The sequence below is a fragment of the Dipteris shenzhenensis genome, chromosome 12 (genome assembly GCF_047967505.1).
Source record: "Dipteris shenzhenensis isolate YYH24624 ecotype China chromosome 12, Dip_SZ_1.0, whole genome shotgun sequence".
Lineage (NCBI taxonomy): Eukaryota > Viridiplantae > Streptophyta > Polypodiopsida > Gleicheniales > Dipteridaceae > Dipteris > Dipteris shenzhenensis.
Window position 1 is genome coordinate 34498113 of NC_141607.1, and position 26933 is coordinate 34525045.

Consider the following 26933-nt stretch of genomic DNA (forward strand, 5'->3'; position numbering starts at 1 on the left):
GGGATTTAAGATATCAAGGTCCCTAATCAAATGTTGCATGTGCTTGGGGACCTTGGTCTCAACATGTAGGAGGCGCTAGAGTTGTCAATATGATTTTTGGAATGGTTCGAGGGGTAGAGCTAGATTGTATGGCATTCAATGGTGGATGGTTGTCTTACCGAACCTTTGGTAGACCTCACATTGCTCGATATACATGCACGCATCTCTAGCTATTGTTGGCTACTAGTGATCATCTTGGAACACCTTTCGATTCATCACATCCCTGACCAAATGCCCACCAGACAGCACTTGATGGGAACTACAGATTGCTCATGTGGGGGTACACATCATTGGACCACTACGTCAGGGATGAGGTGGTAAAGGAGGCCTATGATAATGCAAAAATTCCTAAATTTGCTTGTGCTTATCACAGGACAAGTGTCGTTTATGGATGCCAGTGTCAATAAATTGAAACATGGCATCATACCAATTGTGCACAAAGATTAGTATGTTGACTTGTTGACCTCAAATAGGCTAGCATTCGAGAAGTTGTCAACAAACAAGTTGATCCTCTCTCTGCCTCCTGCCATAGCTTTTGCTCCCCCACTCGCAATAGCTCTGCTCACCCACTGTTGCCACTACCCATTGCTCACCCTACTCCTTTGTGCCTCTCCTTCTATTGTTTCTTAAAAGATGCTCATGTCTCAATGGATGAGAGGTTTTTATCCTCATTTAGGCCCACTACAGAGAGCTATAATGCTGCACTTGTATAGACCAGGCCAAGGAAGAGGTAATGATAGCAAGATTAGGGAATTTTAGTGTAGTGGACGATTAGCTAAAGATGGATCCCTAGCCCTCTAGAGAGATGGCTTAAATGGAAATGAATTGGTTGGAATAAATCTGCAGGCAATTCTCCAAGGAATTGGAGCCTCAAGCTCAACTTGGTAGGAACAAGAATGTGGGATCTCAACAAGCCCTTGGTGTTGTTCACTAGAATATGCTTGTAGTATTTCTCCTCTTGAATATGTTGTTCACTTGAATATTCTTGTAGTCTTTCTCCTCTCTCATGCTTTAGTATCCTTAGGGTAAGTATGCAGCATGTGCTCTTGTATGGATGAGGACTTAGCAAAAGATGCATAGACATATCACATGTATTTGTGCTAATTATATACGCAAAGTCCCAGAGTTATTAATCATAGATCATTAGAGTGTTGTAAAATTTAAGCTGAGTCAGAAAACACTTAAGGGAATGTTATATACTTGAGAAATATTCTTGCTCATAGCTCATAATGAATTTAAGAACGCTTATAGGGGGTGAAGGTATTGGTTGAGAGCACTGCTCTTTTGAGGATTTTAATGGTTACAGCATTGTGGGTCCTAATTGCAGACCACTTTGCACATATCTACTTATCTTATATTTTGGAAATATTAAGAGGATTTTTGTATGTGGCTTTAAAGTCCCCAAAACAATCACAACATGCCGATTTTGTGATGATCCCTTTGTTTCTAGTGGTGTGTTGCAGTATTGGCTATCTTTTCGAGTGCTTTTCTAGCTTAGAATGTGTTTTCAAGAAAACAATCTCATCTTCACAAGCAATTGTAAATTTGATAAATTTTATCTTCACTTCAAAATCATCAATAAGTTTCCAACACTCAAGTAGACATGATAGCAGGCAAGTTAAAGGATGATGATTCTCATACGGGCAAGTGTACTTTTATTTTTTCTCAAAGTCTCAACTTATACTCATTTGCTACTCAAATATAAAAGCTATCACTCTAGAATATTCTCATACGTGCAAGTGTACTTTTATTTTTTCTCAAAGTCTCAACTTATACTCATTTGCTACTCAAATATAAAAGCTATCACTCTAGAATATGAGCTACTCATCCATTTTCTCAAAAGGATGAAAGCCTTAATATTTCTATTTAGAAATCTTATAGAAAATAGTTGCCATCTTTGTAACCCATACTCGATTTCTTTTTTGAGGTCAGATAGGACCATTCACCTTTAAGTTGTATAGACACATACATCGAAGTACCAAAAAGGGTACCACCATTTTATATTCATTTGAAGTTTGAAATCTAGAAATCCATTGTATTAAACTCTTCTTATTTTCGAATCTAAAGAGGCATGGGACCACATGAATTAAAGTCAAAGAAGAGTTGTTGCAAGAAAAGATCATGTAACAATACCATAAACTCTAATTTTTATAGGTAAATTATGAATTATTTAGAAAAAAGGTTACAATAGTAATCTCATTGTTATTATTTCAACTACTATTTTATAGGATAGATAGGTATAAGATAAAGTGACACCATGTATTATTGTAAATTCAATGATAATATATACATGATAAAATTGATTTGATTTGAACTACAAAAGAATGATTTTAAAGGGACATTTTCAACTAGCATTTTGAAAAAGATAGCTTTTTTAGGGGAAATCATGGTGAAATGTTATGGAGGAGGTATCAATGGCCATTAGTATATGTGCATCAGTATATTGATGATAAATTTGATAGTAAGTTCAACCATACCATCAAATGTAATGTCGGCTTTTGTTGAAAACTTTGTCATTTACATATATAAAATTGACTTGGATGCCCGTTCTCTTGTTGACTTCGTATCTCTTATCCTCCTCAATGAGCTCTCCCATTGTCTCCATCCTTCCCTCCCCTACCCCTACACAACCCTTTTCTCTCCTACCCCTACACAACCCTTCCCTCTCTAGTCTCAACTTCCCCCTTGTTTTGAAGCAAGAATGTCCCCCTTTTCTATTGAAAAATATGAGATTCCTATTAATTAGTTCCAACTCCTCTCACCCCCCTTGATTAACATAAGTTAAAAGTGGCCATCCCAAAATTGAAAAATGAATGAAGGTTAAACCCAAAAAAAAATAATCATCAATTCAATCCCATTGGATGCTCCAAAAACATGGGCTTGTGAAGTGAATGAGATTCCAAATTTGAGCACCCTTCTCCTTTTTTACAAAAATCAAATGTCCAAACAGAATATTTGAGTACTTCTTGGCATAAACGCTATCAATTTTTGAACGGGTATAACTTTTTTCTCAACACTCCAAATCCAAATCTTGTTAAACCAATATGAACAACTCATATCCATCTACATCGTGCTCATCTTAATCAGCACTTTTGAGCAAATTTATGGGTAGTGACATTTATCCAAATGCTTGAGTCATCACCAAGATGACATTAATGATAAAAGTTTATGTACCAAACACCATAGTATTTGATCGGAATAACTTCCACATCTAGAAATGCTAAATAATGAATCTATCAGTGAAAAAAAATTATGGGCAATTGTTGACGGAAAAGTGCTTGCTCCAACATAGAATTCCATGAAGAAAAAAAATATGCATGTGATGAGCCAAATGCCAAAGCTATAGACATACTCATTATATTTCTATATAATGTAGTATTTGCCCAAGTGACCTGTTTAGCTAATGTATCTCATGTATGGATTATGCTAATATCCATCTATGGGAGGTCTATGTGTTAAAAGGTGGGAAGCCTTAAAAGAATGCACAACAAGGTGGAAGTTCTTTGTCCAAGCCTAGATAGTATAAAAACAATTAAATTCAACAAAGATAGTAGTATATTCCCAAGTAGAAATCACTTACAAATAACAAAATAAAGTGTTATGATAGTGGCAAACTAGGCCACATTACTAGAGATTGCATCAACATAACTAAGGCTGGGCAAGGAAAACATGGCAAGAAACAATCCATGACACACGCAACAAAAGCAGAGTATGCTTCAAGAGGGTTAGAAAGAGGTGAAGCCTCACATAATATGAGTTTTCCAATGGAAAGAGTGTCATTTATGGCAATTAGACCATGAAAATACTATGGACTATTAGGAGCGATGAGATCATCGTGTAATAATCTGAAGACTGAAATATGTGAAAGACACATAATTTGAAGAGAAAAACATCATAGTACAAAAGAATGAGAGAGAGATTAAGCAATAACTCAATTCTCCCTAGTTACCACCTTTCATAACATGTCTATAGGATTTTTGGCTAGTGTGTATCTTTTCCAACCTCAATTGTCCATCTTCCAAAATTGATTGAATGAAATGATACCTAAGCTGTATATGCTTGGTTCTGGAATGGAAGGCTAGGTAATTTGCAAGATTAATAGCACTTTAGCTCAAGCTACGATTTTCTTGCTTCTTTCCAAGTTCTTCCACAAACCTCTACAACCAAATCATCTCTTTACTAGCCTTGTAATTACAACAAAGTTTACTTCTATTGCAAAAAGTGCAACAACCTTTTGCAACTTTAAAGCCTAGCCTACTACTCTTCCACCTATAGCAAAGACATATCTGGTGTGCTCCTTCTATTATCTTTATCTTTTGGCATATCAAAATCATATTCCTTTTCAGTGCTAGGAGTGAGTAATCACCAAATTTGTATGCTTTGTTATTAACCAATGGTAAATTTATTTCCATCTGTCTCTCAGGAATATAAGGGTTTGCATATGGAATTTTGCTAGGCTTTAGTGGTGACCTATTGAGAGGTGGCGGAGTATGGTGTCTTTGTGTAATAATCTCTCTTTCTTCTTGAGTGAGATCATCCACATCTATTAAGCTACGAGTGCCCTCTGGGCAAGGAAATTTGTTTCCAAATAGTCTTTCTTTCCTTGAATAGGTATAAGAGATGTCCTTTACACTATGGATTTCAAAAGACCTTTTCATTAACTGGCGAGTTGTAATCTTTTTGTTTTTCATCTTGGATTATGAACTCTTTAAGTTGATTTTGAATCTGCACCAGCTTTATGACTGAATAATTTTTATATGTGTGATTCAAGTGCCATAGCTTGCACCATTCTTCTACCACTAGCTAAGCTAGTAAAAGTAGAGGAGATTTAGGGTCATTTTTGAAAGTATCTAAGTCAAGATCTTGGACTTTCTTATGAAACTACAAGTCTAATATTATGACTAAGAATGCTTGGGCAGTTGGAGAAGGGGCCAGTAAAGGTAGAGAGATTCAGGGTCATTTTTGAAAGTATATAAGTCAAGATCTTGGACTTTCTTATGAAACTACAGGTTCAATATTATGACTAAGAATGCCTCGGCAGTTGGAGAAGGGGCCAGTAAAGGTGTATCATACCCCAGAGACATCAAATCGGCATGCTAACCATAACACTACATACATGTGCATTTGTTTTAGTTTAACGCTTTGTTTATGATTTTTCTTTTTTAATCATTTGTCTTATTAACCAATATGCTTCTACACTGTTGAACTTTAATTCAACTTATTGATTCAATATAAATCGAATTCTATGCAATACTTTGTATAATAATACAATGCTTCAAAATGGTCATGTGATATTTCAATCGAATGGTAAATTTCTTTTTGTAATACTGTCATTCCAAAAAAGTCCAAAATTCTATATGTCAATTGAAATAATGCTACTGATATGGATACCCAATATACTCGTTCACTTTTGTGAACATTGTCATATTAATTAAGGGAGAGATTCTAGCCTACCACCATCCAACACAACATTTTGTTAGTACAATAGATGCCATGCTGGGTAGGAAGGTTTAGAACACATCTCCCCAGTTGGTATCCATGTCTCAATTAAATACAACACTATTGACATCATAAGATATTATGTCAATGTACATCTATTCAAATTTTGTCTTGTCATGTGTCTTGAGATAACAAGACATAAATTTACAACAGTTTTAAACATCGGAGAGAAGAAATTAATGTAAAATATAAATTTGACAAAAATATAGAAGTAAAAAACTTCCATGATAATTGAAATTTAAAATCAAGCTATTAAAAGTAAAGACACTATTTAAATTCCTTTTATATGCACACACACACAAATCACCTAAGAGACAAAGCTAGATACACACACACACACACACATATATATATAACTAAGAGCCTTTCTATTCTTAGCAATAAATCGAGAAGCCTCTAGTACCAATAACTTAATAGAACACCATGCTAAGACAAAACTCATAGAAATCGACCAAATTCATCAAGCATATCACCTGACAATGCTAAGAGACCGAAAGAATGACCACCACAAGAAAAGGAAAGAAAAATAAAAGATAATTAAAGTAGAGACAAAGTAGCAGGGCAATGAATTAAGGAAAGGACCTTCAAAGAAGGGCCAAGATAATTCGAGCACAAAGTGTCTGTCCCAACCAAAACATTGACTAGAGTAGCTGATGCTCAGTAGGGAACCACAAGGAAGCTAGATGAAAACTATCATGCATGTCCCTCTATACCCTTGTAGACGCTTTAGCCTTTGAGACAGACTCCAAAAAACAAAGAAACAAAGAAACCCACAGAAACGAAAGACAAGGTGATGAAAAGACAAATTGAACGCACCAAACGAAGCTCGAGTAGGAGAATGCGCACAAGCCCATAAAGTGACCAAACTATGTAGGAAGCTTTTGGTCCAAGACTAAAGCTTAGGAGTAGTAGGAACAAAGACAAGCAGGTCCACTCCAAAACTCAAAACCTAGAACCACCACTAGACAGACCAGAGAGCTTAGGTAGATGCAGCAACCTTTTAAACAAGACAATAGAGTACACACTCTAGGGCACCAACTCCCTTTAGTAAGAAACCCTATCAAAATCTTCAGTATGAAATGAATTTAACAATATGCCATGAGTAGAAATTAGTCAAATTAGCATGCTTATGTTCTACACTAAAAGAGCTTCAAATATGTCCTTACACCTTGAAATTTGGGTAACACATGAAAAAGTTACATTAATTTGAAAGGAGATGGGTTTTCATATTTTAGGCTTATTTGTGTTCTACCCCCCTCATCCAAAAGACCCCCCCCCCTTGGGCCTCACATATTATGAAAAATATGTAAAAATCTTAAAATCTTGCATACTTTTCAAGGTACATATCTTATATTTTATGGGAGGGGGGACATGAAATTTTCATATTTTTCCCTTGCATATTGGAATTTTTAAAAGGAAATCCATGCATATTGTATGTGGACTTGTCCCTCTATACCCTGGATTTTGGATGAGGGTAGTAACATATTACATATTGAGTTGGCACCCCAGGGCGCACACTTGCTAGCCCTCTACACTGCCTTACAAACTTCTCACTTACTAATAGAACAACTGCTCGAACCACCAAAGCAGGCAGCCTAAAAAGATAACGACCTGAACAAAGCACCAAGCCATGCACCAATAGTGCACCTTTAAAAGAAGGCAACAAGCAATTCTCCAATTTTTACATGAGGCTTGCAAAGAATGCAGTGAGCTAACCAAGAATAAGTAGTAATAACAACACTAGTTCATGTTTTAACAATCAAAAGAAAGCTAAGCTACATCCACTTAGGACGACCAGGATAAGCACCTTCTATCTGACATCCAACACGTCACGAGCATGACATATCAAACACCAGTCATTGTGAGCAAGGGCGAATAGACAAGGAGAGGTAGATCATTCCAAACAAGTAGAACATCGCAAAGGCTAGTGTAGACGAATATCTTGAGAAGCCATTAGACATATTGGGCTCTAAGTATTTGAGCAATCGACTGCTGGCATGAAGAATAGGAAGGATTGCAAACTGGGGCACTGGGGCAGCATTTAGTCACTCCAATCACCAACAAGCTCGCCTAGACAAAGGTGATGAAGGCGGCTCCTTCCGACAACTTCAGACCACACTATAGTACACCAAAACTAGCCTTTTGACTTGGAGCCTATTAAGCATGAAAAAAAAAATGAAGTGCGAATCACCAACCTTAAACCCCCACAAAAAGAAATCAATTTTTAACTATTAAAGTTAGCAGAAAGACACTAGATTAAGCAAAAATAGTAGCATTTATAATAATCAGTTGAGCTAAACAAACCACTTTGTAAAGCTTAATGAAGTACAATTTAGAAGCTTTTTAAAACATATATTAATGCACTTTAATAGTTTAGAAAAGGGATACTAGCATCTTTATAACTACAACCATTTCTAACACTAAAGCAAAGGGAAGGAACTCAAATCCTTGTATACAAGAAAGGATGAAAGTACTTCATCATGCTTGAAGCATCATCGACTTTTTAAGGATCAAAATCGTAAAGATATTTAAAACAATTTTTAAGAGGAAAGAACTCGAAACAAAAGCATAGTGACGATATCACAACCATATCTGAACCGCATAATGTGTTTTAGTACTATGGACAAGAAATATGTTTTGTAGATGTAAGTTCATCAAAATTGTAGCCAATATGTGATCCACATTAATTGTTATGTGGAATAAGAAGAGTCTGATCCATCACACCCCATGACACAGACTTGGTCGTGGTTTTTTGTAGTTGCATTGCAGTCTCCACGCTACATACCATTTTGAAGTTTATAGTATCCTCGTATGTCTTTTCAATTTTGATTTCGGTGTATGTGTGTGTGCACGCGTGTGCGTGTCTATGTGTATGCATGTATATATGCATATATATGTACACACACACACACACACACACACACACACACACACATACATATGTATATATCTATCTATCTATCTATAGATGAATAGATAAATAGAGAGAGAGAGAGATAATATTATTTTTCAATAGGAGGGGAGTGGCTCGGGGGGGGCCGCCTTCTCATGAATTGGTATAATTAAGGCTATGGAGATGGCCAACTCTATTAGAAAATGAAAAGGTGAACGGGTAACGAATTAAAACCAGATATTTGGGGGGTTGAACAGAGCTGCTGTGAGAAGCAAATGGACCCTCAAAATACGATGATTGTTAAAACGGGTTTTCAAATAAATATCTTTTGATTCCAACAAACAGATAACCATTACTAAGACCTAAAAACATATCAACGAAATAAGTGAAATACGAACGGTTAACATTATGTAGTCAGGAACCTTAGGTTGTGGCTTAATTATGAGCGAATTAGTGGATTTGATACTCGGACAGTAACAAAAGTGCCGAACATTGAAGACTACCCAACCAAAGGTGACGAAGTGGAACAAAAGAAAGCAGAAACCACTTGAGTAAAACAATTTCTCATATTCTTTTCTTCATCTTTCATAGCAACTAAGGATTAGATAGTGCCAAAATTTGATAAGTAATAAAGGAGAGAATGAAATGAGGACATAATGTTGGAAACATAGTAACATATTGCTCAGGGCCTCCGTCAATCATGTACGAATGGAAAACAAGTCTGAATGAAAGCGGAAAAGTAAGAAGTTTAGCTAATGAAGGAATGGGCTCTTTCGAGAACAGGTGGGATGTGAACCGTGTTAAGAAGAAACGAATCAATATCCAAAAAATGCAAATTCTCGGTTCTTCCATAATTGTTTTAGATACGAAATGCTTCATCTCAAAATTTGATCAATTCTATATATATTCTCTCTCTCTCTCTCTCTCTCTCTCTCTCTCCTCAAACACATAGTGTACAATATATTTGTATGATATGTGTGTATGCATGCACACGCGTGTTTATGTATGTATGTATCCTGCTTTCTTGTCATATAATGATATCTTCTGATCCTTGTAACTAGAGGTCTCACCTTTCAAGACTGATTCTTGCAATATACTCTTCAATGGATTTCACTAAAAAAAAAGTGTGTATGTATGTATGTATGTTATGCATGTATCTTGTTTTGTTTTACTTGTCTTAGTTGGCTATAGGTGCCCACTACTCCTATTCCATTGCCATAATTCCTCCTTGGCTTGAATCCTTCAATACCACTCTTGACGTCAACCTCAATGTCCTCTATTCAACATCCTCTATAATGAAAGGAAACTTGCCAAGTAAATCTAGGAAATACACTATGTGAATTCAATGAATATGCCAATCTTTTGGCACCATGTGAATCTAGCTGAATCCAAACATTAACAAAAGCAAGTATGCCAACATCCACAATCAAGCATAATGAAACATTCATGGTTTACCCAAGTCCAAGAACTACGATGTTAGAGGCTGCATGTATTTAGCATTTGCTTCCACTAATTGGTGATGACAAAATGCATTTGGACGTTTGGGGCAACATTGATAATCCGCCATAGGTAAGTTTGCCATTTTTGTGTATCGATCGATCTTTGAGAATCCTTCACTTGCTCTAATACGACCACTAATGAGCTTGGTTAATATTTTAATAGGATCCTCTTAGTAATTGAACAGGCTTGAAATGCTCATGTGCATAGGCAATAGTAGAGATTGGAATTTGCAAGGGTAGGAGGATGCAAGTTATGGGTAAAGAAGATGGGTCATGCTACACATTACATATAGAATGGCACGCACTCTATGCTATTATTGTGTAAGATAACACCTTGCTTGACCACAAACATATTTAAAATTTGGCCACATGCCTCATCTTCTAATTGAAGAGAATGGACTTGTTTTGGCATGCCTATGAGAACTTAAAACCCAAGATTATGTGCAAATGGAGGAAACATAGCTTATTTATGGCTTACACAACTTTTTAAAAAGAGGTCACACCCCTCCCTTCCCCAATTGCACCCTTAATACTCCTCACGTAGTTCCTAGATTAGTTTGCTCATCTATAATTCTATTATAAAGGCCCTTAATTTTAGCAAATTATGCCATACGGATAACTTAACATAAGTAGAAAGGGAATTGAAAAGGCCTTTATATTATAAAAGAGAAATTCAATTGATTTCTTAGGTAGAGTACACCGATTAAGCTAAGGTCAAAGGGATAGTTCGAACTTCATGCAAAGGGGAACTTGAACTCAAAGCATCCACTCCCACTCTTAAGGTCTAACCAATATGCTAAACGAAGATAATGTGAGAGAAGTATGGGTCTAGGGAGGTGCCCCTCGACAGGACCATGGTGGGTTAGCTTTTAAAAACAAAAAACGGGAGGGGAGCCTTACCTCATAAGTAACGAGAGGTTCTCATTAATCAAGCTCCCCTTTCTTTTCCATCCATCCTCTTTGTAGCTAGTAAATTTTTGATTTTTTTTGACTGGGGGGATCTATTGGGCAAGTCATGGAGTTGTTGCATAGCATTGAGTTCACCTCCTTCCTCTCATTCATTGACTAATAATAGGGGTCTTAATATCTATAAGACTTGTGAGCACGTTTATTGCAAAAGCTTCCGAGATCTTTGAAATTAATGTGACTTCATATAAAATAAAGTCTCAACTATGTTTTACAGAATGCCATAATAAATGAAGCTCTTTCCAATTGTATTCTTATTCTTAACCCTTTTGCCTCTTTTGTCTCTAGTTGATACTTATCTTTTTGGATTTCAATAGACACCGTTGATCTGGTCACCAATATCTAAGTAAGTTTTAGCACAATATGTAAGCACACTTGTACGAGAGAGAGAGAGAGAGAGAGAGAGGGAGGAAGGGAGGGAGGGAGGGAGGGAGAGAGGGAGGGAGGGAGGGAGGGAGGGAGAGAGAGAGAGAGAGAGAGAGAGAGAGAGAGAGAGAGAGAGAGAGAGAGAAAGAGAGAAGGGGGGGAGAGAGAGAGAGAGAGAGAGAGAGAGAGAGAGAGAGAGAGCACTAGGTTTATGTACTAATGTATGGAGAATAGATGGTGGATATGATAGATATAATCCATGTATTTGTAAAAGGAGAATAGATGGTCGATATAGCTTGCCCATGCTTGATAAGCTAAATCAACTTACATCAATGCAACAATGATTAACAAGCCGAAGTTCTCCATGAGATGTCTAGTGCACATAGAAAAAGCTGGCTCTCAAAACAAAACTATTGTCTTTCAACCTATTGTAGCTAGCTTAATTTCATGGCCTCTACATAGATCTTGTAGCAATTTGAGCCAAATTTGATATTTTGATCTCATAGCCATTGACATAGACCTACTATGTTGATCTTATAGCCTTTGAGCTAGATTCACTATGTCGATCTCATAGCCATTGAGGAAGATCCACTATGTTGATCTCATAGTCATCAAGGTAGATCTAATAACAATTGATTAAGAGTGGGTCTCATTTGCTACTAATATGGAAATATTCTACAAAATGCATTTTAAAGTTGCTTGCTTGACCTTATCCATTACCCAAAAGGTCACGTGTACAATGCTTCTTAAAGATGCATGAAGTGATTGAAAGTCACTATTCTTAACATGTGTACATATTCTTGGCTTCTAGGACCCACAATGCAATAGGGAATGCCATTCCTTACATGTCTTTCTCAACTTACATATCCAAAGTAGTTTGGTGTATAAATTTATTAGAAATGGTTCAAACATGAGATTGCACTAAGGCTTGTTGTAAAGGTACTTTCTCATCACTAGATCTTTCTTTTGTGTAACGAATGATGTGACTTTTAGGGCTCACCTTACATAAGACATGTACTTTGAGTTGTTTTAAACTCGATATTCCTTTTGTGTAACGTGTAATGTTACTTTAGGCCTCACCTTCATCTTGGGACTTGGGTGATGTTACTTTGAGACCCAACCTTCTTGTAGATGATGACAATTGAAGGGGTTGCAAGGATGCCCTAGACGCATAATTTAGACTTTTTTTTTCCATCTTGAAATTTTAAAATTGTTCAAGTCCACATATGAGAATTAAAGATTAATTTTAAGGTTTTTGGGATGAATATAACGAGGAGGATACAAAACTTGGAGATTCTTGTGATCTCGGAATTGATTTCTCTTAGGTCAAATGGGAAGGTTGCAATTCAATTGACATTAAACCTCCTTTTTTTTAATGAACATGCCTCCTTGACCCAAACGCCCAACCTTATAATAATGAGTACGTGTTGAAAGGGGGTGGACTAGGGCATTGATTGAAAGGCAGAGTAGGTGAGTCTTGACTTGAGGTATGGATAGGGTCATTACGAGGCTGAAAGAGGGCTAAAAGAGCTTAGTAGAGTACGCTTAGAATAAAATGGAATTAGGAGCAAAGTGGCAGTGATGGTAGTCGAGGCAGTAGGGTGCACGCTATCTTTAGAGTGGTTGCTTGTGTTTGAATCCCTTTGGCGAAGGTTGAGAGTGAAAGCTATTCCTAGGGCAGATGCACACCCCTCACCATGTGGGTGCGAGTTCAGAAATAAAAAGAGGGGAAAAAAAAGTAGTTGGAAAGCAATCAGCATCGAAGTTCAAGAGTTGGTGGAGTACATGACAACAACAATGGTGGCAGATGAGGTGGATGGGTTTTCGTCCACCTCAGTTCTGGTGTTGTGAAAACCATGCAAGGAGTGTCAATGAGTGCTGTTCTCTCAAAGAGTAGATTATTTTCAACTTTTTTAGCTGCTTCCAAGGCTTTGGCCTAGTGGTTTGGGCATTGGGAATCCAATCCCTAGGTCACAGGTTCAAATCTTGGAGGCTGGGGCATGGTGTCCTAGCACGTGTCTGTAAGTTGAGTTGACCACAACTGTGGACGAGTCCAAGAAGGGAGCCCCTCGGTAGGACCATGGGTGGGTGAGTAGGGTGGCTGTGTAAAAAAAAGGAAAAAAACATTCTTAATTGTGTGCATTTGTTAGCATTGCCCTGTTAGGAGCAGGGCTCTTGCTACTAGAAACTTGCTATTTATGATGCCCTTTGAAAGCAGAACAATAACACTTATACTTAGCCACTTGGGGCGAGTGCTCTAGGCACGTGTGCCTCTTGTTGATTCCCTCAAGAAGTCTCCTCTTCCCAAATAACCTCCCCATATGACCCATATGGCAGCGTCGGAGGCAGCCATGTGTGTGTGTTAGTGGGGGGGGTTGAAACAAAACAAGAGGCATAGGGTGCGGGGCGCACTGCCTTGCGCTCACATCTCTAGAAAGAGGGAGAGTGGGTGAGAAGGGAGGGGAGAGGGAGACAAGGGGCAAGGCAGGACTAGGGTAAAGGGGCCGATAAAGAGGCACGTGCCTTTACAATGTCAGCAACCCCCTTTTCTCTCCATGGGAAGACCCAATAAAGAGGCATGAATATGCATTATTTTGAGTAGGTGTCAACCTCTCATAACAAGTTGAGCTAGTCCTCACGTGACATAGTACTGGCCCACCAATGCCTTTGGTATTGGGTCTTGAGGTTTTCCACCAGCATAAAATTCCCCCCCCCCTTTTTATTTGAAGAAATTATATTCTCCCTCCATTGTTATGTGTGTGATGCATTTACATTTTGAAAACACCCCAAAAAACCATAGGCGCTACCCCTTACACTATCAAAAAGTTAGCTCTGCACAAGACTGGCCCCTTTACCCTAGAGAGAGGGCTAAAAATAGAAGGGAGCAAAAATTACAACTTTCTTTTATGAAAGAAGGACATGGTTATCCTCGCTTTAAATGGGAATTCATCTCGATACTATAGGCATGCTAACGGAAGCAGACAGTTCCACCCCCAAATCCAACTCAAAAGCCAACTTTCTACTGAGGTGGTGAAAAGCATCATTGCATTTCATGTTTTGCTCTTGAAGAGCTTGTGTTGTTGAGGTCCAAACAAAAAGAGGTGCTCTACTAAAACACCTCAAAACCCCCCCTTGTTGTCTCTTCATTTTGCCCAAGTTATTTTCTGCCCATCTTAGCATTGAAGTCGAGGAGTTGGTGGGATGCCACTGGTGGTGGCAGATGAGGTGGGTGGGCCTTCATCCACTTGAGTTTTGGTGTTGTGAAAACCATGCAAGGAGTGTCAATGAGTGATGTTCTCTCAAAGAGTACATGATTTTCAACTTTCTCAGCTGCCTCCAAGGCTTTGGCCTAGTGGTTTGGGCATGGGGCTTCCAATCCCCAGGTCACGGGTTCCAATCGTGGAGGTTGGGGCCTGGCGTCCTAGCATGTGGTTGGGGGGGTGTGTGTGTGTCTGGTGTGTGGCTGAGTTAAGTCAACCACAACTGTGGACTCTGTGTCCACCAGTCTAGGGGGGGTGCCCCACGATAAGACCACGGGTGGGTGAGCAGGGTGGTAGTGGTTTAAAAAAAAAAAAACCTTCTCAGTTAGGTGCATTTGTTGATTCCCTCGAGAAGCCCCTTGTTGTGCTATTTGCCGATGTTGGCGGCAGACACGACCTTGCTCGGAGGAGGCGGCCATGTGTGTGGGGGGGGGGGGGGGGGGGGAGCAAAACACCGAAGACGACAATTGCACCCCAAAAAAACCCCCGCAAAAAAGAGAGAGAAGGTAGGAGTGAGGTGAAAGCGATTCACCTTGTTTTTTGGTTTGCGCCAAAAGAAAGAAAGAGAGGCGAGTTCTACTAAAGCAACTCAAAAAAAAACTTAATGTTTTTTTCTCTTAATAATAATGTTAACCAAGTTCATTTCTGCCCATTTTGGCCGTAGACACTCTCCCTGTCGATTTCCACTGCATTTCAGCTTCGCCTCTGCCGATTTTTTGCATCTCCATCCTCCCATTTCTTGCCCTTCCCCTGCCTCCTGCTTCTTCCCTTCCCCTCTCTTTGCATGTGCCTTTTCCTTCCTTCCCGTCCTCTTCATTGCCGCCTTTGCTTCCCTCCTCCCCCCTCCACCACCATGTCCGCTCAATGGCTCCGTGGCTCAGTCAAATCGGTTCCTTCCGGCGATTCTCTCGTCATCATGGGCACTGTCAAGAGCGGCCCCCCTCCTGAGAAGACCATCACACTCTCCTCCTTAATTGCTCCCAGATTGGTAAGCGCAATTTGTTGATCCCCCCCCCCCCCCTTTAGCATCCGTTGCTATTTGAACCGATCTGATCTACATGGTTCACAAGCGGAATTCACACCCAAAGAAATCGTCACTGTTGATGCGCAATGACCCAGAATAATGCTAGTTTCAGTATAGGAGCATTTAGATCTAATGAGTTCGAACTTGTAGTGCTAATGAAGGCTTCCAGAATTACTTTGGGTGTCAATGCCACGAATCGATGAAAGGACTTAACTTTTTGTCACGCTTCTCGCGTGCTGACTCGCCAGTTTGGCGCAATAAGCTCTTTCCATAGATTTGAAAATGTACGTTGTCGGCTAAAGTGTGTAATATCAGGGTCTCCCTCGTTCTTTCTGGGTTCAAAGCACGGACCCATTTCCTGGTCTGTTCAACTAGTTTCGTTTGACGAACACCCGTCACAAACAGAAATCGAGATTCGATTTCAAGATACTTCATTAACTCGAATCCACGGAATTTGACCTTTATCTGTTAGCTGTCTCATGAACTTGCTAAAAGATTATGCACTTTCGGTTAGTCTGGCCTAAAGGATCATTTGGGCTTGTAAGGAAGGACTATCTGTTTGAGTGCGAAGTAGAGGCGATTTTTGTAAGGTCGCTCTCGCCCTTCTGCAGGACCCCAAGATGCACTGCCTTGTAGCGTTGGTCTCATTCCTTCGTTAGCAAGCGACTTGTCGAAAGCCCAAGTCATCCCTGCTGCTGCGGTGTATTAGCACTAGATTTCCCTCCCCGTAGCAGGAGTAGCGAGAAAATAAAGATTTTTTCACAGCTTCGTCTATCTTTGCAAAGCTGATTCGTGATTATGTGCAAAGAGAGATCGGTGCTTTGGAAACGTATGTTGCTGGTAGCGCAGGATATACTTTTTACTTGCTGAAGTTTGTTATGACAAGAATTTGGTTTTGGATACGTATGGTTTTGTTTCTGGGCATAATCTTTAACAGTGAGATTCTACGAGCCAAGATAGTTGTTCTCACTGTTATTGACAAGGTTTTATTTCTCGTGTTCATTTCTTAATGGGAATTTGAGATGCAGGCCCGGAGAGGTGGGCAGGATGAACCTTTTGCTTGGGAAAGTCGGGAGTTCCTGAGGAAGAAATGTATTGGAAAGGTGTGCTGCTGTCATATGGCTAAGTGGTCACCATTCTATCCATGTCAGTGTGATTAGCACGATTTGCATTGATATCATTCCTTTTGTTGGTGGACAAAATGTGCAGGAGGTGATCTTCAAGGTGGATTACGTGGTTTCAACTATCAATAGGGAGTTTGGATCTGTTTTCCTTGGGGATACTAATCTGGCACTGGCAGTTGTTGAAGAAGGATGGGCCAAGGCAAATTTTCTTTTTTATTTAATTATTCACTTAATTTCATGCTGTAGGTCTTCAAATGTCCTCGTTTTTTTTAATTTTTGAAGCTGTCTCTTCAGTTGAGGCAGGCTTAAAGTATGCTGTTGGATTTCTGAGCTCTTTGGGAGTGCAATGTCGTGCCAGGCTAAAGGATCGTATTTTTGCTTGCAGGTTCGTTCCCAAGGAGGGCAGAACAATGAGGCTAGCCCATTTTTAGCTGAATTGGAACGATTAGAAGAACAAGCAAAACAGAAAGGTGTTGGAATATGGGACAAAGTGAGTTCTTTATTTGTTTCATTTGGTTTTGTTGATACAATCTTTATCACACGCCTGTAATTTTGTGGGTACTAACCTGCTACAAATGTTATTGGCTTTGTACTTAAAGCAAAGAATAGCACTGTGGTTGTTAGCTTGCCCAGGTTTTGGAGACACCTAGATATTTATGTATACATTAACAGGCATACAGATTCCACCTTGTGGAATTCTTGCCCAAGCTGCCGTCAGTTACTATTGTCATTTGCATGGTTTCCTATCAGCTATATTTGAAAGCAAATTTTCATAGCGCTTTGTTTGGCGAGGACAAACAAAATCACATCGCAATTTATTCCCGAGTTAGGCAGACAAAATGATGGGTTCATGGGTAATGCATTTTTGATTAGTCTTCTCCGCAATTGCTAGTCTTTGCATTTCATCTGTGAAGTTGTAATAGACAGAACAAACAATATATGCTATGGGTTAAACTCATAAAATATGCACTGTTGGGTGCTGATGAAGCAGTCGAGAGGCTCACAGCAGATGGCATGTAGCCTGCTTTCTATCATAAGGATAGCGACTGCACTTTTTGTTGTACTCTTAAATGATGAGCTTCAGCATGGTTGTGGACACATCTAGCCATACACTTTTTGATTTCATTGTGAAGATGTCGGTTTTTATTGGCAGTAATGGGGTGTCCCTTGTCATCCCTTTTCAGTCACCTGGTGCAGCGGAGGCATCGATTAGAGACCTTCCACCCTCTGCTCTTGGAGATGCAACTAACTTTGATGCAATGGGTCTTCTTGCATCAAGTAAAGGAAAACCATTGCCTGCAATTGTAGAACAAGTGAGGGATGGAAGCACAATCCGTGTTAATCTACTGCCAGATTATCAGTATGTGCAAGTTTTTGTTGCAGGGATTCAGGTATTCTCAATGAATTTTTTAATTTTTGAGTTTTCTCAAAAAATCTGGAGGAGTTTGTATGCCTTGCTGTTTGCGTTTGTAAAGCAAAGTATGCTCTGATGGTATATGTGGTCTGGTCGTCTTTGTATAAGAATCATCCAACTTTTGACAGATGCTTGAAATGTTGCAAATACCTCACAGGCTCCATCAATGGGAAGGCGTGCTCCAGTTTCAGATAGCCAAAGTTCAATAGAAGTGATCTCCAAAGTGACCAATGGTGAGACAGAGTCTATAGATGGTGGTGGCTCATTAGGAGGTCCACTCACCTCTGCTCAGAGGTTAGCTGCGTCGACCGCTTCGGCAGCGAACGTAGAAGTTCCACCAGACCCTTATGCAAGGGAAGCAAAGCATTTCACTGAAGTGCGGGCTTTGCATAGAGATGTAAGATGAATCCTAAATGATGTGTTGCCTTATTAAGACATTGAAGGCACCAGAATGTCGATCATTTGTTGTTGGTCATGCAATTTCTCTGTGGACTGAAGTGGCAGGCTTTTCATAGAGCTGTTATATGAATTCTAAATGATGTGTTGCCTTATTAAGACACTGAATTGAGAGGAAGGCACCAGTATGTCTGTTATTTGTTGTCGGCCTTGGTCTGTGGACTGATATGCATAGTTCCCAGAAATGGCGTCAGGCACCCAAAGTGGTTCGCCGTTTCAGTGCTGTTTCCAAAACCAGAAACGGTGTTTTGGACAGGCCAAATATTTTTTTTTTGGGCAGTGCCTCTAGAGCCTAGCCAGGGAAGCATATATATAGAGCAGCAATGTAAGAGCTTGTAGACACCAATCCTCAGCTATAGAAGCAAAAGTGACAGCATGCACACACCACTCACGCCCACCTCAACCACTGAGAAAGAACCCCATTGGTGGGTAGGGCAGTTTTTGCTCTCCCTCTCCCTCTCCAAGCCTCTCCTCTTGCTCTCCTCTCATCCTACAACCCCCCTCTCAGCCCGCTGTCCCTCCTCCTTGCTCTCCTATCCAGCACTCCTCCTTGCTCTGAGCCCTTGTCCTCTCCTCTTCTCCTTACTCTACTCTCCAACCTCTCCTTCTTTCTCTCCTCTCCTCTTGCCCCCTTCTCCTTGCTCTCCTCAGCCCTTGCCCTCTCCTCTCCTTGTTGTTGTCCTCTCAGGCCTTGTTGTATGACATATGTATTGATAATAATATGACTCCGCGGGTCTTTAGAAACCCAGTATAGCTGCTTATGCTTGGGCACTGATGACGACATAAGTGTTGCTTTGCTTGCTAAGTATGTCTTCCTTTTGTAAAGTTTTTGTTTACCTCTTTTTTCTTCTCTTTCATATTCTCTTTTATTTTCTGTGTATATTTTTGATCGTTAGAACAACAAAAAATCTAAATTTGTATGATTGGACTTATTCTAGTCTTACAAAGGTATATATATAATATATTTTATTAACCTTAAAAACCGAAACTCCATTTCCACCGTTTACCGGGTGACCGAAACTCTGAAACACCGTTTCCCGCCCATTTCTGTTTCCCCGTTTTTGAAACTCGTGGAAACTATGTTGATATGCAGGCTTTGCATAGGGATGTAAGGTGAATTCTAAATGATGTGTTGCCTTATTAAGATATGGAAGCAAGAGGAAGGCACAAGTATGTTATTATTGGCCTTGCAAAAGGCGTAACTTTCAATGTGGCTGCTTTCCTTTATTGGCTTATGCTGTTACCTGGGGGTTCTGCAGGTACGAATTGTTTTGGAAGGAGTTGATAAGTTCAGTAATTTGATAGGGTCAGTGCACTACCCTGAAGGTGATGTTGCAGTGGATTTAGCCCTTGAACTTGTAAAAAATGTGAGTTTCTATTTTAATGGAATCTTGGGTCGGCAGGTTTTTTCATACTACATTTTAAAGCACAGGATTTTAGAATTTGGATCCAAGTTGTCTGATAGGCTTTTATGACTGACACATTAGGGCTTAGCGAAAGTTGTGGAGTGGAGTGCCAAATTGCTGGAGGAAGATGCCAGAAGGCGGTTGAAGACTGCCGAATTGCTGGCAAAGAAAGATAGGCTGCGACTGTGGACGAATTATGTTCCTCCTCCATCAAACTCGACTGCCATCCGTGATGACAACTTCAAGGGCAAGGTTGTTATTAACAAAGCTGAAAATATTTTTAATGGTTCAACTTAGCAAGGTAGTGCTTATAATTGGTGTTTGGTATTTCTCTTTTGTGTACAGTTGAATTGTACTATCTAATCAAATGTCTGTGTGGTTGTCTTACAGGTTATAGAGATCGTCAGTGGAGATTGTATTGTTGTGGCTGATGCTGCTGCTCCTTTTGGAAGCCTTACGGCTGAACGCAGAGTGAATTTGTCAAGTATTCGCGCTCCGAAAATGGGCAATCCAAAGAAAGAGGAGAAACCTGCTCCTTATGCCCGAGAAGCCAAGGAATTCTTACGGTCTCGTCTTATTGGACAAGAGGTTGATGCTTTTCATTTTCCTGCATGTTTGCATATGTATGGCATCATTTTTTAGTGGCAATAAAATATCATCCTCTGCTTTAATCATGGTGAAATCTCAGAGTAAGTCTGGCAAAACATGAACTATACATGCAGGCAGTTCACCCATCCGAATATAGGCATTGCTGATATGTTAGCACCCTGAGCTTATTCATCTTTGACCAGCACAAATTTGATGGTGTGTACGGTGCACAGCTTACATTAGGGTGAGTGTGGTGAACGCACAAATGTAACGGTGGATGATGTTCACAGAGTGAGATTGATGCCTTCTATGAGGGAAGGTCTACTTAGAGGCAAGTGTGAACTTGAAGCCATGTATAAAGGAAAGTCTGCATGAGGGACAGGGCTGCAGCACAAGTGGGTAAGAAATACTTGAATAAGAAGAGAGACAGTTTTAAGGGGAAAAAAGTGAGTGGCTGAGTATTTTTTCAGAGAATGGACAGCAATGTAATGCCAGTCCTGCAACAGAATGTAGATGGTAACAGAGCCCAATTCTCTCCAACACACACCGAGTAATGTGCTCAAGCAGAAACTGAGAACTTGAGAGTACAGCAGAAATTGGAGCACAAAAGGAATCGCTATAAGCTCCGTCAACTCAAGGTACCAGAAGCTACCAAAAGTGTACTGCCAAGGGTTTGCACAATAAACTTAAGACAATTAAAACCTTCGATGTAGTTGAAGCCCAAGCTGAGCAAAGGGGACATCTTTTGGTTGGGTGGCTACCAGCATTACGAGGTAGTTAGATTTTTTGGATATCACGTTTGCATTTAGGAGGTAGTTAGATTTATTGTGGGTCTTAGTCTGTTTCCATCAAAGAAAAGGGTGATTCATTGGACTGCCTGCATGAGGTACTCTGGTGTCTCAAAGGTACATGCAGTATGGGATTATTTTTTTGTATCTCACTTAGTAATGTGATTCTGAGTGGACTAAAGACTTAGACAGCATACAGTCCACTACAGTCACTATTTCATGCTGGGATTAGGGGGCCATCTTGTGGCTTAAGAGGAAGCAGGTGTTAGTCACTCTTGCTTTGACAAAAGCTGAGCTTGCAAGTTCTTTGGCTCAAATGGCACTGATGCTGCTCTCCCTCTTCCAGGCGTCTTGATGAGGAGAGGGGCTACAATACTTCCTTTATATAATCTACCGGCTGAATTTTATATATTTTTATAAATGTATGCTCAAGTATGTATGGGTGTGTTGATATGTATGTGTGAGCATATGCTTATTCTATGGTCTGCACCAACCTTTGGGCGCTGATGACGTCGGTGGTGATGTCATAGTAGGTAGTCCTTGCTATGCCTGGTGGAGATTATGGTTTTCAATGTTATTTGTGACTATCATGAGATTGGAACTGGACACTGTGTTGTGTTTTCAGAGGACCATGTTCCTGGGTTACATCAAGAGATATGTTCCCTGCATATTAGCGGACATGCAAATTTCACCTTGTAAGTTTTCGTCCATGTTGCGGCTTGCTGATATTGCGATAAATTCTATCTATCTTTCAGCTAGGTTGTCTAAGCATTTTTTGCTTAGAAATCTTTGTTTGGGAGAGCTTAAATTAAAATCTATAATCTTCACAAGCAGAGTGCCAGAATGAAGAGAATGTGGACTCCTTTTTGATTAGCCTTCTCCTTTAGTGCTAGCCTTTGTGATGGCTGAGTTTGCCCTTCACCTCCAAAGTGCTGACAAAAACTGAGTATGAAGCTTTTTGTATAAATGTATGCATTAGTATGTGTGGGTGTGTGGGTATGTATGTGTTAGCATATGTTTATACCACCGTGGGGCATTGATGACATCAGTGGGATGTCTGGTAGCTAGTCCTTGCTGTGCATGATGGAGATTATGGTTTTCAACCTTATGAGTGAGTATTATGAGATTGAAACCGCACACTGTGTTGTGTTTCGGAGTATCAGTTTGGGCATGTTCTTGGATGCAGCTCGACATATCTCATACCACTACAGACATCCCTTCCACAAGGGAGGCATTAGAGTAGGTTACTAGCTAGCTATCTTGGCCATGCCTATGGCCAAGATCCATGATCTAGGTATTGATTAGTGAATGCCCATGACCCAAGCCATCATGCCAAGATATAGCGCTTGAATGCTTTTATGCCATGAGACCTTTATTCCGATGGCATATGTCACCTTAGCCCTTAGTCCTTCGTCCCTAGACTAATAACTTCGCTCTCTAGGCTCCCTCAACCCTAGGGATAGCTACTAGCAACCCATGGTTAGCCAATTTCTACTGGGATGCTCTATTAGCAACCCATGGCCAGCCAGTTACAACCAAATAGCAACCCATGGTCTCCCAATAGATGCTCATCGTGGGATAGCCATTGGTTGTAAATTTTTTTTTTCATTGGTTGTAATTTTGACAGTAAATCTTTGGTAAGGGATTGCTTTGACAAAGAAAATGTAAGCTAAGTGGGTTAGCACTAGAGAATATATAGACAGAAAGGACTAAAATGCGCACATAGGCATGTGCTGCACACACACAACCCCCCTTTCCTCACTCTCCCTACCTTGCATTTTACCACTCCACTTCGTCTTTTCTCCATTCTGGATTTGCTCTTCCTTTCCAAAATTGATAGTATGGCAGGAAATATTGTCCCGAAATCATGAGAGAGAAACAAATAAGTGGGATAAAGCCTAGTACTCAAGCTAGAAATAGTGAGCCATGATGGTGCCACATTGTATGAAACTTCCGTCAAAGAATTTCAGAGCTGTGCTAAAAGGATGTGCATAAAGCATTATTTCACATGAAAGCAATGGAAACTTATAAGAGTCAGCAAACTCTTAGAAATCTAGTATAGTGCTAGCCTTTGACATGGTTGAGTCTGCCCTTCACCTCTGGAATGCTGTCAGAAACTAGTACAACGACCTTCGTATGAATAAATGCTTGTGTGTGTGTGTGTGTGTGTGTGTGTGTGTGGATATGTAAGTGTCAAAGCATATCTTGATATTGCGTTCTACATCCACCATTCGGCGCTGATGATGTCTGTGGGGCTGTCATACTAGCTAGTCCTTGCTATTCGTGATTGAGTTTATCAACCTTGTGACGGACTGTCATGAGATTAAAGCTCGATATGCGTTGTGTTTTTAGAAGATGACTTTATTCATCTAGTTATATTTTCCCGTTCTATTAGCAGACATGCAAATTTCACCTTGTGAAGTTTTCATCCATGTTGCGGTTGCTGATATTGCCATAAATTATCTCAAGTGGGTGTTGCCTCATAAGCTAGATTATCTAAATACTCGTTTGGGAGAGACTAAAAGGGAATTGTATAGTGGTTGTTGATATTGCCATAAATTATCACAAGTGGGTGTTGCCCCATAAGCTAGATTATGTAAACATTTTTTGCTTAGAAATGCTTGTTTGGGAGAGACTAAAATGGAATTGTATAGTCTGCACAAGCCATTGTATCTTGAATAAAGGGAATGCAGACTACTTTTTGATTAGCCTCTGCCTTGGTGCTAGCCTTTGTCACAGAGAAAATCTCTAGAGTGACGGCCTTGGTTGTGGGTCTGCCTGCCCATGAGAGGTTGAGAGAGGGCCTAAGAGAGGTGGAGGGAGAGAGCAATGGGTGCTGCCGAGTCCTCGACTGTGTGGAGGGGTGGATGGAGAGGTACAGAGCTGGTTTCCACCCTTCTTCATGTCCTTACCAGGCCGAGCTGTCTGCCGTACTACAGCAGGAGTTGCCGGGCAGTTTCAGGGCTGTTTTGCCCTCCTTTGGGGTCTATCTACGGCCGCCAATAGGCCGCCTAGGAGGCTCCTTGGTTGGGAGGCCATTTATGCCCCTAGGCTTGGCCATGCCCACCGACCAGCCAGTTGGCTAGACCCGCCCTGGGTTGGCTGTCCAGTCGGCCACCCCCTTTCCCTTCTAGTCGGTTACCTAGGGCAAGGGGGCGACCTATATATAGGGCCCCTCTCTCCCATTATCTTCATTTCAGTGTACAACAATGGATCCACATCAGATTTGAGGTTTCCCTTAGAGTACTAAAATCAGCAAATCTGTCCAACTCTTGCGGATGTAAAGAGTAGCCTTCTGAAAGCCAAGTGTAAGCAAATGAGCATGTATCCTACCGGGGTGCCTCCTTCAATCCATATAGGGCTTTCTTTAAGCGGCATACCTTCCTTTCAGAACCTTCAACCTCAAATCTAGGAGATTGGGTAACATAGACTTCTTCTTGCAAATGCCCATGAAGAAAAGCTGTCTTAATATCAAGCTGATGTACCTCCCAATGAAAGTGGGCAGCAAAGGTAATAACAATCTGGATAGTAGTGATCCTGGAAGTGGGGGCAAAAGTCTCCTCAAAGTCAATGCCTTGCTGTTGAGCATAGCCCTTAGCAACAAGGCAAGCTTTGTAACAGTCCATTGAACCATCAGCTTTCTGTTTAATTTTATAAACCCACTTAGTTCCAATGGCATTCTTGCCAGGAGGCAAGTTGTATAACTCCCAAGTGTTATTCTGATAGATAGAATCCAATTCAGCTTGCATAGCCTTCTAACCAACATTCATTCTGAAAGGCATCCTTATGACATAATGGACTCTTGATTGCATGCTGTAGCAACAAATGCACAAGCAACCAAATTAGCATGCTCTTTCTGGACAACTGCTCTAGTATGGGCTGGCAAAGGAGTATCCTGTTTGCTGTCTTGTAATGTGTCAAGGAGCCAACGGGCGACCTTTTTGGGCTCCTGAATTTCAGCTCTCTCCTGGTCAAGAGCCTTGCGCACAATATCATGATCAAGCTGAGGCATATCAGGCTGTAAATCATGCTGAATTTCAGGCTGCACATGTGGCTGCAAATGACCAGCAGATGTAGGAGGAGCAACCTTAGATGTGACATCATAATGAGAATTTGACGGAAACAAAGGCATCAAGCTGTTAAAGAGATCTGGAGCATCAACAACGGGCTGTTTTTGACAGTCCAGCAAAGGCATAGAGGAAGATTCATCAAACACAACATCCCTACTAACAAAAACCTTGCCTGTGCGGGGCTGGTAGAGCTTGTATCCCTTGCTTCTAAGCTATACCCAAAAAACATGCATTTGACAGCTTTATCATCCAACTTCGTGCGTGTCTGAGAAGGCCATGTGCATATGCCAAGCATCCAAAAGTCCTTGTGTGAGAAATCGTGGGCTTATGACCCATCCAAGCCTCGTATGGTGTGATGGTCTTCAATGCCTTGGTGGGACATCTGTTCAAAATGTAATTTGCACACGTAACGGCATCCAACCACAACTTGTTAGGCAAGTGCTTGCCTTTCAACATACACCTAACCATCTCCATGATTGATCTTTTCTTTCTCTCAGCCACAGGATTTTGTTGAGGAGTGTAAGGCACAGTGCATTGATGATGTAAAATCAGCAAATTCCTCACCCCCCCTATCTGTATTAATGTGGGCAATTTTCAGCTCGCTTTCCTTCTCTATGAAGGAAATTAAATGCCTGAAGCATGCAAAAACTTCAGATTTAGATTTCAAAGCAAAAATCCAAGTATACCTGGTGAAGTCATCAATAAATGTGACAAAATAACAGAATCCCTCAAGAGCTGCAACCCGCATGGATTGACAAACATCACTATGAACCAAATACAGCTTGTGTGAAGCACCAGCTCTCCCATCCTTGGGAAATGCAGAATGGTGCATCTTACCAAGCAAGCAAGCTTCATAGACATGCTTTGAAGGCATATGCGTTTTTGAAAGATCAATAATCATACCATCCTTATGTAACTTCACCAAAGCGGCAAAGTTGAGGTGTCAAAACCTCTCATGCCACAAATGGGTATCTGCCATGGTAGAATAATCAACATCATAGGCATCTGCATCTGCAAGTCCAGCATCATCCAAGCATCTGTCGTAGGCATCAAGTCTGTATAGCTCTCTAGTCAGTGTCCCAATCAACACCATGGTAAAGGCATGTGTAGCATCTTAAACCGCACACCGAACACCATCAAAGAGAACCTGATAAGCTACAAGTAGCTATGGCTGAAATAGAGGTGAGGTTCTTGCGAATGCTTGGAACATAAAGCACATTGTCTAGATTGAGTAGACCAACTAGAAACAGAAGTAATGGTAACTTTCCCAATGCCTTTCACAGTACATGATGCATTATTGGCATATGTAAGTGTCCCCCCCTTAGATGCATGCCCAAGTGAGCTGAATAACTTTCTGCAGGAAGTGTTGTGCTCGCTAGCACCACTATCAAAGAACTAGGCATCAGATTCATCGGAAACTGTCATGCAGGCATCATGAACATCATGAACATCAAGATCATACTGACATGTAACAAGAAAAGCCCAATGTTGGTGATGTGCAAAATTAGCTAACTCATGTGGATCATATGGAGTAGGATAAC

The 26933-nt window shown here is 40.4% G+C and overlaps 1 protein-coding gene across 1 annotated transcript in view; it reads left to right on the top strand.

The window, feature by feature from the left end:
- Positions 1 to 15162: 15162 nt before the first annotated feature.
- The window catches only part of LOC147896132 (ribonuclease TUDOR 1-like), a 42045-nt gene continuing 30274 nt past the window's right edge, over positions 15163 to 26933 (top strand). Inside the window, exons 1-9 of the mRNA XM_087382180.1 lie at positions 15163 to 15510; positions 16575 to 16649; positions 16756 to 16869; positions 17056 to 17160; positions 17855 to 18061; positions 18242 to 18481; positions 19800 to 19907; positions 20028 to 20198; positions 20337 to 20534. Of these exons, the coding sequence (XP_087238306.1) occupies positions 15307 to 15510; positions 16575 to 16649; positions 16756 to 16869; positions 17056 to 17160; positions 17855 to 18061; positions 18242 to 18481; positions 19800 to 19907; positions 20028 to 20198; positions 20337 to 20534 (1422 nt within the window). The 5' untranslated portion in view covers positions 15163 to 15306. The remainder of the gene's footprint in view (positions 15511 to 16574; positions 16650 to 16755; positions 16870 to 17055; positions 17161 to 17854; positions 18062 to 18241; positions 18482 to 19799; positions 19908 to 20027; positions 20199 to 20336; positions 20535 to 26933) is intronic.